We start from the raw sequence: 12,271 nt of genomic DNA on the forward strand, positions 1-12,271 counted from the left end.
AGTGTCCTGGTATTTTTGCACATGTGCATGTGCCCACCTAACCCCTTTGCGCTCATTTATTCATGAAACGTGTTTATTTCTGCCTTGGCCGTTTCCTGCTGTCCTGGTTCAGAGGCCCTGGCAATTTTGTATTCATAATTTTGTATTCTTTCCTAAAAGAAGGCTCCTCCAGACTGTGTATGTTTCAGGGTCCCAAAACCTGGAGCAGTATTTGCAGGTCTGCAGCCAGGAAGAGACGGGGTGTGAGTAGACAGCCCCGTTGGAATAGAGGGACATCATCGACCTTCCCCTCTGCTAGACCCTTTGAAGAATGAATGGGGGTGTTGCTCATAATCACCCTGGCTCAGCGTTAATTAGGACTGTCCCCAGCAAACCAGGACATGGGGTCACCCAGCCATAGGGGACCCAATCGACCTACCTAACTCAGCACTTTCCAAAATCATCTGACATCCCACTCTCCCACCCCAACTCAGCCCCACCTGAGGCCACCATTGCTCTTATTTAGAACGCGCTGGTCTGGTCAGTCCCTCCATGTATCCCTCCACTGGTCTCCTCTCCTCCAGGCACTCTCCTGCCACCTCCCTGGCTTCAGCAGAGCCTGGGATGTCTTGAGGGGGGATGGAGGAGTGAAGGGAGTCCAGATGTCAAGGCAATGCAATGAAATGAAATGCACATGAAAGAGGCACCATAGGTGGGGGGCGGGCAGAGATTTCTGGAAGGAATACAGTGAGGTCTTCAGGCAGGCAGCCTCAGAGCAGGAATGGAGGGGGAGGGTCTCATACAGCAGGTCCTGCGGGAGCAGAGACAAGTCACAGAAGGAATATCCTGGTGGACATCGGTGGCCAGGCCAAGAGTTTCCACATCCTTCCTGCAGGCAATGAGGAACCTCCGCAGGGATTTGAATAGGCAAGGATGACCTCTCTTGCTGTGGCGTAAGGAGCAGGAAGAGAGAAAAGGGGGTACCCACTCCTCCCACAGCAGGCGGCTCAGTCCAAGACCTGATACCAAGCCAGGGCACCCTCCTGACCTAGAGAGCAAGGAAGGTGGCCAAGACTGGCCAAGGACCACACACGCTGGGCCCCTTCACCCTCCCCAAAGCTCTGAAAGGCATCGTCACACCCACCCTCCAGGTGAGGAAACTGACCCTCAAGGTGCCTTCCCCAAAGGGGGGGCAACCATTAATGACAGGTCCAGGCAAGGACACAATCTGCTTGACCCTAAAGCCCTGGTTTTCTCCTCTATCCCATGGCACCCAGAGGTCCCTAAAACTCCAAATACAGCATGGGGGCAGAGGTGCCTGAAGTCCCGCCATTAGAGACCCTACAAATGTGGGCATTGGGCACTTGCATTTGATCTTAAGGACACATTCTATTGAATGAGGGCTTTTTCTGACAGAGCAAGTATGACAAACTAGCGTCGTTTTAGGAGCCCACTCGGATTAACTCAAGATAGCTGCTGGGAAATGGTGCCCCGGAGGGGGGAGGGGGAGGGGATCCTAAAGGGATAAACGATCAGCAGCAGGAAAGAGCCTCATGATTGAATACATATGTCCACCACAGGCACAGGATGGGGAGGTGACGGCATGTAGGCGGGCTTAAAAGTCATGGAGACCATCTTCTTCCACCACCCCATCCTACAGATGAGAAGACTGAGCCCCAGCAGAGCAGCGGCAGACGCAGAACTCAGACTCCCGCTCCTCAGCCCTCCCCCCTTGGCCCTGACGCCTGGTCCCTCCTTTCTGCACAGGTTCTGAGCCCAAGCCATGCGTCCAGTCCTTTGACTCTGGAGCTGCAGCCTCAGGCATCGAGAGCTGCGACGGAGCCTGGAGGCTCGAACACCCAGATTTCCCCACCATGGAGGATGAGCAGGCAGGTGTCTGATGGCTGAGACGGGCCAGAGCTGATGACCCCAATGGCAGCAAGTACACTTTGTAAAACACGTGCACTTTACCAGGCACATTTGTGCACGTTAGTTCAGAGAACGCCCGTTAAAACTTGGCGGAGTAGTGATGATCCCACTTTATAGATGAGGAGACTGGAATCCTTCCTGGAACAAGGGGAGGGAGGGAGGAAGAGGTAAGTAGAAGGCTGCCGGATGGACGGATGGGAGGAAGGAAGACCTGACAGAGGGATGGATACATGCATGGCTGGATGGATGGGAGGAAGGAAAGAAGCTTAGATGGGTGGGTGGGTGGATGGAGGAAACACGAAGAAGAAGCTTCCACGGGGAGCTCCAAGCTAGAGCAGCCCTGCAGAGTGGTCTCGAGTCAGGCTGAGAGGGGCTATCCATTAGGTCCCCACATCGATCAGGGATGGCGGGTGGGCTGCCCAGGAAGGGGCGTGACTTCCTGGAAGGGGTCTGACAGCGGACAGCCATCTGCGGGCAGCCCCCCTCCCCGCATCTGGGGCAGCACGTCTTCCCGGGAGGGGGTTCTGGGTGGCATTTTGCACCGCCCCCCACACTAAGGAAGGAGGGTCTGTGACAGTTAAAGCATATAGGGCATCCTGTGGCCCCACCCCGTCATTTTGTAGAAGAGGACGCTAGGGCCCAGCAGGTAGAACCTGGCCCCAAGTGTCAGGGAGGATCCAGGATGCACGAAGGTAAGATCAGGACTCAGGTTTAGTTCAGGGCTCTGGACCTTTCAGATAAAACCGTAGGCTGCAGGCAGTGGGCAGATGAGGTGGTGATGTGGGAACAGGCGCCCTGGGAGTATGCGGCCAGACTCTATCCCCCCCCCTCCAAATGAAGCCCTCCACCTGCGTCCCTGTCACTGTCATCTACCTGGTCACCAGAGCTGGAAGTAATGGAAGGCACTGTCCTTGTCCATTCCCTCCCCCACTCTCACGCAAGCCCCGTGAGCCCTGCTTGGGCACAGCCCTCGCGTCACCGCCCCACCCCCAGACATCCTCGGTGCCCCAGTCGGAGCCCAGCTCCACTCTGCCTCTTGCATGATCTCCCTGAAGACAAATCGCAGCCCCCACCCCCACCTCCCTACCACCACTGTTTGGAACTTAGAGATTAAATTCTTGCTTGACCTACCAGGCCTGCTAATCCGGCCCCATGTTCCCCCTCCACACCTCCAGCCAGTAAGGAACTCTTGCCAGTTGTTGGAAGGCACCGGGACCTCCCAAGCCTGCAGGCTTCTGAACGTTCTGTTCTTTTGATGCCTGGAATGCCCTTGTCTGTAGCTTCTGCCTAGCCAACTCCTATTTGTTCCTCAAGGCTTCATTGGCTGTCACCTCCTCCAGGAAGGCCCCCTGGTTCTCTTTCTTTCTTTCTTTCTTTCTTTCTTTCTTTCTTTCTTTCTTTCTTTCTTCTTTCTTTCTTTCATTTAGTAGGACTTCTTCTTGAAAGTCTACTATCTCCTAACTGGTAAGATGTAGATCTTTTCTTTTTTCTTTTCTTTCTTTTTATTTTTTAAGTAGACTCCACGCCCAATATGGTGTTTGAACTCATGACCCTGAGATTAAGAGTCCCATGCTCTACCGACTGAGCCAGCCAGGCACCCCAAGAGGTAGATCTTTTTTTTTAAATATATGAAATGTGACCAATGCGTTAAACTTGGCCAGTTCAAGGGATCATTCATGTGTCATGTGGACGCTACTTTATGTGGTCGGAAATAGGTTTTTTGGGGTTTTGTTTTGGCTCTGGGAGCTGTCTAAAGTTTGCTTAACTTTTCCTAACTGAGTTGTACTTAATAGGTTTTTTACCCCAGTGATTACCCTGGGGGTAGTGCTTTAAAATAGAGGGGATTTTCTAAGTAAAATTCCAATCCAGAATTCCTGTCCCTCCAGACAGGGCCTGCTGGCCCTCCTCAGTTCTTTTCTTCAGCCTGCTTCCTGGAACATTCTATCATACTTGATTATGATGGCTGGGTTAAACCATCACTCTTCCTGCACCTAGCTCCGGGAGGGCAGGGGAGGGACTGTGTGACTGCATCTGACACAACCCTCAACTTCCTCAGAGGGAGAGCCCTGACTCCCGAACTAGAAAAAGAGCAAGCACCATCAGACCTGCTCCTACTGACCCAGGGCTTGCAAAGTGCACACATCATCCCGTTGTACTCACACAGCAAGGAATCCTACAAGAAGGCAGCATTGCACCCATTTTTCAGAGGAGAAAACTGAGACCCAGAGAGAGTCTGGGACTTGCTTGAGGTCCCACTGAGCTAATAAAAGTCATACCAGGGATGCAAACCCTGACTGAGGTTTTCTTACCACTTGAGCTGCTCAAGAATCAGCTGCCCTGTCATTTATTTGCTATTTTGTTTGATATCAACCTCCTTTCTTACCTGATGAAATGGAACCAGAGAAACAATATGCTCGACGCTCCTTTGGCGTGCCATGGTTTGCTGATATACCATGAAATAAATAACTATTCACGTTTTTAAAAACCAGTTTATCCATGTACTGTCCAAATCTGCACCCAGTAAGCCCTTCTGCAGAGAGCATTCCTGGGACATCTCGCCTCTGAGTCTGACTGGGGGGGAGCCCATCCCCCAAGGCTCCCCAGGGTCCATGCAGTGAGAGCCTGGATTTATTGCATCCTCTCTGGGGTGTCAGGGCCAGCATACACTGTTTAGTCAGAAGCCTGGAAAGGCCCCCATTGGGCCGCCTCCCGCCTTTTCTCACCCAGGCAATGTTGGAGGAAAGATTCGGGTTCCCAAGCCAAGGCTGAGGCTCCCCACCCCCTGCGTCCCTCAGTGTACCTGCTGCCGGGAGCGAGGACGGCCTGTGGCCACAGCTGCCCACCACCCCTGCCACCCCCAGCCCTGGCCAAGTGCCCGCTGCTGCCTCCGGTGAGGGAGGCCAGATGCAGGAGAGGGAGAGGGGGCCCGGCCCAGGCCGAGAGGCTGTCCTGACATGTTTATATTTACAGAAGGATAAAAACCAGAGACACAAGGAAACCTTTCGGGCAGTGGCAGAGGAGACAGGAGTCAACAGAGGGAGGTTGTCCAGGCACCAGGGATGGGACTGGAGTGATTTGGGGGAAAAAGGAGACCTGCCAGGACGCTGCTGCTCAGGTCACAGGAGGGGCAGGCGAGCCTGAGCCAGTCACGACCAGAGACGTAGGTACTCCCACAGAGACCGAAGCGGGACCCTGGTATATAAGGGACAGAGGGAGGACACGGAGCCAGAGAAGGGGCAGTTGGGGAAGGTGGGAGGGACAAGGATCAAAGGGGGCAAAGGAGAGACTCTAGAGAAAGGGAGGCTGTGCGAACAGCATGGAGCGTGCTCCAGAAGTCAAGCCCAGAATTACCACCCACTCCAGCAATCCCCCTTCTGGATAGCTACCCCAAAAAATTGAAAGCAGGGACTCGAACAGCTCTCTGTACGCCCACGTTCACTGCACGCTTCACAATAGCCAAATGTGGAAGCAACCCGTGTCCATCGTGGGATGAATGGGTACAAAGAAGAAGGAAAAAAGAAGGGGTAAACCTGTGGAGAGCTCCCAGCGGGTGAGGCCAGGGGGAAAAGACAGATCCTGTATAGCTCCTCTTTCCGGGTACTTTCGACTTTGAATTGGAAGCTTCTCCGCAAATCCCCCATGCCAAGCATTAGTAGGGGGCCTCCCTGTTTTCCCTCACCTGCTAAGGACTGGCCCTGCCTGGCCAAATGGTTCAGGGGTAGGGTTGCAAGACTGAAAAAACAAAATTACAGGACACCCAGTTAGATTTGAATGTCAAATAGTGCAATGTTTCGGGATATATTTATACTAAAAAAAATACTTGTTTATCTGAAATTCAAATTTAACTGGGCGTCCTGTATTTTCTCTGGCAATCCTATCCTGGGTTTTTTTTTTTTTTTTTTAAGATTTTATTTATTTATTTGACAGAGAGAGAGAGCACAAGCAGGGAGAGTGGCAGGCAGAAGGAGAAGCAGGCTCCCCGCTGAGCAGGAAGCCTGATGCGGGGCTCAATCCCAGGACCCTGAAATCATGACCTGAGCCGAAGGCAGACGGCCCCCTCCAAAGATTTTATTTATTTATTTGAAAGAGAGCGGGGCGGGGGGGGAGCCTGGGTGGCTCAGTCGTTAAGCGTCTGCCTTCGGCTCAGGTTATGATCCTAGGTTCTTGGGATGGAGCCCTGCATCGGGCTCCCTGCTCAGCGGGGAGCCTGCCTCTCCCTCTCCCACTCCCCCTGCTTGTGTTCCCTCTCTCGCTGTCTCTCTGTCAAATAAATAAATAAAATCATTTAAAAAAAAAAGAAAGAGAGAGAGGGAGCACCAGTCGGGGGAGGGGCAGAGGGCGAGGTGCCCCTGGAGGACTTTTCAAAAAATCACATTTATTAACATCACCACCAATCTTTTTTTTAAATTTTATTTTAAAGTAATCTCTACACCCAACATGGGGCTTGAATTCACTATCCCAAGATCAAGAGTCGCATGCTCAGGGCGCCTGGGTAGCTAAGTCGGTTAAGCATCCAACTCTTGGTTTCAGCTCAGTTCATGATCTCAGGGTCCTGGGATTGAGCCCTGCTTTGGGCTCCATGCTCAGCAGGGAGTCTGTTTAAGATTCTTTCTCTCTCCCTCTCCCTCTGCCCCTTCCCCTGCACTCACGTGCTTTCTCTCTCTCTTTCTAAAATAAATAAATAAACCTTAAAAAAAAAAAAAAGTCGCCTGCTCTACCAACTGAGCCAGCCAGGCACCCCTCCTGGGGGACTTCTGTAAAGTCCATGAAGGGGGGCCATGTCCCCTCAGTGGCCCCTTCAGGCCACCAACTGGGACAGTCCATTGAGGGCTGCCTGAGACCACAGAGATGCCTGGGGCTATGTCTCAGTATTGGCTTTTCAGGGAGCAATGGGGGAGGCCCACCCACCCTCCTACCCACCAAACCCTGTCTGAGGTCAGTCCTAACAAAGTCCTAGACAAGGAAAGTCCCTGGGCTGCAGATCGTGACAGCCCAGAGAAGGGACATCTTACCTACACTTGAGGAGTCAGGAAGGCAGCCTGGAGGGCATGCCTAAGCTGGCTTTTGAAGGATGAATAGGAGTTCTCCAGGCCAAACTGTAGGTGGGCTGGGAGAAGAGGTTTTCCAAGGAGAAGAAAAGGCAAGTTCCCTGACTGGGGAAAAAAAATGGCAAATAGAATGATTTGGAGGGAGAGAGAGAAGAGAAAAGGAATAGGAGAAGGAGAGAGATGGGTGAGAAAGAGCATAGGGCTTGGATCCAGACAGACCTGAGTTTGAGTCCGGCTCTGTCATTGGTTGGCCCTGTGATCCAGGGAGAGTCTTCCATCCTCCCTGAGCCTCAGTCTTCTGATCCGGAGGGTGGGATAACAGTGCCCCCTCGTGGTGGAGCTACTGTGGTACTAGGGATAAGGCCTGTTAGTGGCTTGAGGCTACGGAGGGGCCAGAAGCAGAGGCAGCTGACCAGTAGCCTTTTGTAATGTGCCCCCCTGGGCTTGTACCCATCCAGGAGGGGAAGGTATTGATTGGCTTAAGCGCTGGTGTTCCAGACTCCAGTAAGAGGGAGCAGGGCCAGGAATAGGGGACGGGAGCCAGGTGAGTGGTACAGCACAGGGTCCAATACTGTCCTTTTTTAACATTTTGGTAACTCATTCATCACAGGGTCCAATACTGTCCTTTTTTAACATTTTGGTAACTCATTCAACATTTGGTAACTCATTCATCACTCATTGCATTACTCGACTTTAAAAAAGAAATGCTGCGCTAACGTAACTGCGCTGGGAGCCCCGACACCACGTGAAATTCTGCATTAGCATCCAGGATAACTTAGGTCCATGCAGCTGCATTCGAAGACCTTGAACAAGCCGGGTGAGAGGGGCTAGGGCCAAGGTCATTACACCGCTTTCCGAGGTCCATCAGAGGGAACGTCAGCGAGTGAGGTGGCATCAGGGCTAGAAGTCCAGGCTTCTGGCCCCTTTTTTGGGAATGAGGTCTTGAAGGCCCAGGTTAGACAGAGTGCCGGGGGGACTACCCCCATTCACCCCACCTGCCATGAGAACGGCACTGCCCAGGCTGGACGGGAGGGGGATGGGCAAGGACTCGGTGCCGGGACCTCTGCTCTGCTGCCCTTGGTCAACGCCTTCTCCCCCCACACCGGCCTACAGGAGGATGGTATTCTGGGGCAGCTCAGCTACAGCACGGAGGACCTCAGCATGGACTTGGGGGCCCTGCAGGGCAGCAAGTATCTCCAGGACCTGGGCCTTGGGGCCTTTTCCGACAGCCAGCCTGGGGGAGCCGGCGACAGCGGCGCCCCCAGCGAAGAGGCCGGAGGAGAATCGACCTTCTGCAGCTCAGCAGAGACCCAGGGCCTGCCTCGGAGACGCAGCTGGGAGAGGTCGCGGAGCTGCTCTGGGAGCTGGCAGAGGTCAGCCCGCACCACCAGCCGGTGCCTTCCCCACCTGCCTCCCTCAACACCCCCGCCCCAAGTCACGCAAGTAGAAATCCAATCTGCCATGCAAACACATGGATCTACCTGCAAATTCGCTGGCAAGACTCCCCCGACGACCCCTCTGATGGAGGGAGACCGAACACCCCTCCGGATTCTGACCACTCCTCCCCGCCCCAGAAGGATGGCCCTGCAGGTCCCCCCAGGCCCCTGGATGCTGGCGCCGGGGCCACCGCCAGCTGGAAGAGACGCACTGAAGACCTGCCTTCCTCATTTCTTCCAGCAGGCTCAGCCTCGAGGCCTCGGCTGTGAAGGAGGGGCCCTGTCTCCCTCGGACACTGGCCAGCCTTGCTCTGAACCTACCCGGAGAGGATCTGCAGGCCTGGACCCAGGAGTGTCTGTCTGGGGGTGGGACCCCAGCAGAGCACCCAGGGAAGGTGGGTGCCACCTCCAGCCACCCCTGACAATGGTACAACTCTGGGCCCAGGGGCCAGCGTGGCAGCTGGGAAGGAGCTCCTTACCCGTAGCTGGTAGGACTTACCTGTCACAGCGGGGCTGTCCTTGGGTAGCGCAAGACTGGGGAGTCACCGAGTCCTGAGATTGCAGCCCAAGCCTGAGGGTTCTTCACTGGAGTGGGGTCCACAGTAGGGGGCCCTCGGTTACAAGTGCAACCCATAATCTGGGAGGTAGAGGAGATGGTCTCTGCATCTTTGCAGCTAGAAGGAAGCCCCGCCCGTGACTGGTAGATCTTGTCTCAGGCCTGGGATTCCAGCCTCAGGGCTGTAGCCTGTGGCTGGGGCATCTTTGCCCCTGACCGTGACCTGGGGAGAAACCCCTGATGGGCTGGAATCTGGAGCTCAGAGTTTTGGGGCTCCAGCCCACAGCCGCCGCTATGGAGATTCATCCCCGTGCCCTGTGGCTGAGGGGTGCCCCTACCTGCAGCTGGAGGTTGGGGGCTGTGGGCCCTCCATCTGGGGAGCTTGCCTGCACCCCGAGCTGCCTCCCTGGCTTAGCGAGATGCTTATTCCCCGCAGGAATGTGACAGCCCTGAGAAAAGAGTAAGGTCACGGTCCGTTCCCGTGTCCTTCGATGAGATCAGCTCCCTGGAAATCTCTCCCACTTTGGAGGTGCCCACTCCAGCTGTTCAAGGTAGCCCAGCCTGAGGGTTTCCCTCATTTAAACCAAGAAAGGTAGGGGGTTTCTGCTGGAGGGTTCCCTGGATGGAGCCCCAGACAGGCCTGAGAGAGGAAAGGGCTACTAATGGGTGGGAGGGAGGCTTCGGGGGCCCCATGCGAAGGAACTGGGCAGAATTCCTGGGGTGGGGGGGGCAGGTGGAAGGGGAGAGGCATCCAGCACCTGCCCCTCCCCTTCCCCCGGGGCCTCCAGCTAGGGGTGGACTGCAGTCCCCTTGCTCCCCTAGGGCTCTTCTTCTGTTTCTACCTCTGTCCCCTACTTTAGCTCCCTCGTTATCTCTGAATCTCGGTCCTAAGAGCTTGTGTCTCTCTGCTGTCAGAGGGACCTGAAGTCTAAACCCAAATCTACCACTTTCTAGTAAGTCTCTGAGCCTTGCGGTTTTATAAGAATCAAGGGCGCCTGGGTGGCTCAGTCGGTTAAGCCTCCAACTCTTGATTTCCGCTCAGGTCATGATCTCAGGGTCGTGAGATGGAGCCCCATGTTGGCTCCGCGCTCAGCTAGGAGTCTGCTTGAGATTTTCTCTCTCTCTCTCTCCTTCTGTCCCCCCCTCCACTCTCTCTCTCTAAAATAAATAAAGAATAAAGAAAAATATGGAACAATAAGTGTATCTCCTTAGGGCTACTTGGAGGGTCCACTGAGTGCACATGCGCAAAGCGCTTGGCACATTGTCCGCAGTCTTGAGACCCAGGGGTGCACCCCCAACGCTGGCTCTCTACCCTCTTGGTACCTCTCCTCCCCGAAGGGCAAGCCCCATCTGGAAGGTCTCCAGTTGTGCAGGGATGGGTCACAGGGGGCCCAGGTGGGGCTGGTCTGCCCCAAAGCCCCCTCACGCCTGTACCTCCCGGGGTGGGGGCTGCTTCCAGGCATGGAGCCCCCAGTGCTGGAGTGCATGGAAAAGGACCACGTGGAGCCAGACCATGTGTGAGTATCTGCCTAGTGGTGGGGAGGGGACCCCAGGGGACAGCCACAGGGTCAAGGCTGGGGTCCCTCCCCAACCCTCCCATAACCTCGGGCTTCTCTCCCACACCATCTTCTCCCAGAGGAGAGACCCAGGCCTCTCTGAAGGGTTCTCAGTACAGCATCAGGGGAGGGGTCGGGTCTCCCGGTCAGGGTCTACATCAGGACCGGGGCCCTGGCTGGGCAATCACAGCTGGCTGGGGGAACCTGTCTATGGCCTGGGGCAACTGTGAGCTGTTTTTATCCACACTCCCCCCTGCCCCCTGCCCCCTGCCCCAGGCTGATTGTCCAGCAGGCGCTTCAAGAACTTCGGCAGTGCCATGGGTAAGTGAGAAGGGGGACAGGTGTGAGGGGACAGGGTGGGAAGACAGACACGGAAGACAAGTATGGGGGGAAGTGGAGGGGGACAGGATAGGAGTGGGCAGGTGGCGGACAGCTGTGGAGAAGACGGGGAGATAGGGGAGAGAAACACGGACAGGAGAGGTGGGGGGAGGGACTAATGAGGGAAAGGGCAGGGGACATGAGCCGGGGATGAGGGAGCCCATGAGTTACGTTAGCTCCAATGAGAAACGGTGCGTCTTTCCCAAGACACCGCCGTTTGCTAGAAAATCTTCCTGACATGCTGATTTTGTCTGATCAAGATGTGTTACCACCCTCTCCTGGAAAACCAGTCACAGTGATCATGGATAGAGCACACAGTGGGAGGGATGGAGGGATGGTGGGGTCTGGGATGTGGCTCCAGGGTGCACGGAAGCACTGGGGGAGAGAGGAGGCAGGAGACGGGGCAGCTGGGGAAGGAGGAGGGAGAGAGGAGGCAGGAGATGGGGCAGCTGGGGAAGGAGGAGGGAGAGAGGAGGCAGGAGATGGGGCAGCTGGGGAAGGAGGAGGGAGAGAGGAGGCAGGAGATGGGGCAGCTGGGGAAGGAGGAGGGAGAGAGGAGGCAGGAGATGGGGCAGCTGGGGAAGGAGGAGGGAGAGAGGAGGCAGGAGATGGGGCAGCTGGGGAAGGAGGAGGGAGAGAGGAGGCAGGAGATGGGGCAGCTGGGGAAGGAGGAGGGAGAGAGGAGGCAGGAGATGGGGCAGCTGGGGAAGGAGGAGGGAGAGAGGAGGCAGGAGATGGGGCAGCTGGGGAAGGAGGAGGGAGAGAGGAGGCAGGAGATGGGGCAGCTGGGGAAGGAGGAGGGAGAGAGGAGGCAGGAGATGGGGCAGCTGGGGAAGGAGGAGGGAGAGAGGAGGCAGGAGATGGGGCAGCTGGGGAAGGAGGAGGGAGAGAGGAGGCAGGAGATGGGGCAGCTGGGGAAGGAGGAGGGAGAGAGGAGGCAGAAGATGGGGCAGCTGGGGAAGGAGGAGGGAGAGAGGAGGCAGAAGATGGGGCAGCTGGGGAAGGAGGGGCCGCTGACCCGGGGGCCTGTCCCCTTTGATCCTGCAGGGCTCAGCAGAGGTCTCGCTTGTCAACCAGCCCCGGAGGAGCCCACGCAAACCTCACCTGGTTTGAGTTCCTGTCTGAGTAAGTCTGCAGAGCCTACCACAGGGGGGACCTTTGGGCTGGGGCCTGCACTGGATCTGTACATGCTTTCCAGTGGCCCTCTGTGCAGGACCCTAAGCGGGGGGCAGGAGGTGGAGCCCCCATACTCTCCCTGGACCTGCCAAGGCAACGGTGGTGGTGGGGCCTGGGGAGGCTCCTCATTCACCCTGGGAGGGCAGAGGAAGACTTCCTGGAGGAGGTGACAGCTTGAGCTGGTCTCCAATGGAAGAGTAGGAGTTCACCAAC

At 55.8% G+C, this 12,271-nt stretch overlaps 1 protein-coding gene across 1 annotated transcript; it reads left to right on the forward strand.

The window, feature by feature from the left end:
- Positions 1–7,541: 7,541 nt before the first annotated feature.
- Positions 7,542–12,271, forward strand: LOC123863074 (rho guanine nucleotide exchange factor 18-like). Its single transcript, XM_064571785.1, has 6 exons — positions 7,542–8,329; positions 8,634–8,787; positions 9,385–9,499; positions 10,408–10,465; positions 10,781–10,825; positions 11,930–12,271. Exons 1-6 carry the CDS (start codon positions 8,118–8,120, stop codon positions 12,009–12,011), a joined length of 666 nt encoding a protein of 221 aa, XP_064427855.1. The 5' UTR covers positions 7,542–8,117; the 3' UTR covers positions 12,012–12,271.

This window comes from Mirounga angustirostris, unplaced genomic scaffold (assembly GCF_029215605.1).
Source record: "Mirounga angustirostris isolate CCGP_5_RB_7025 unplaced genomic scaffold, mMirAng1.0.hap1 SCAF_1, whole genome shotgun sequence".
NCBI classification, from domain to species: domain Eukaryota; kingdom Metazoa; phylum Chordata; class Mammalia; order Carnivora; family Phocidae; genus Mirounga; species Mirounga angustirostris.

Coding starts and splice junctions, on each gene's coding strand:
- LOC123863074 (XM_064571785.1), top strand. CDS start 8,118: ATGGACTTGGGGGCCCTGCAGGGCAGCAAGTATCTCCAGGACCTGGGC. Junction 8,330..8,633: donor TGCTCTGGGAGCTGGCAGAG/GTCAGCCCGCAC, acceptor CATTTCTTCCAG/CAGGCTCAGCCTCGAGGCCT. Junction 10,466..10,780: donor CACGTGGAGCCAGACCATGT/GTGAGTATCTGC, acceptor CCCCTGCCCCAG/GCTGATTGTCCAGCAGGCGC.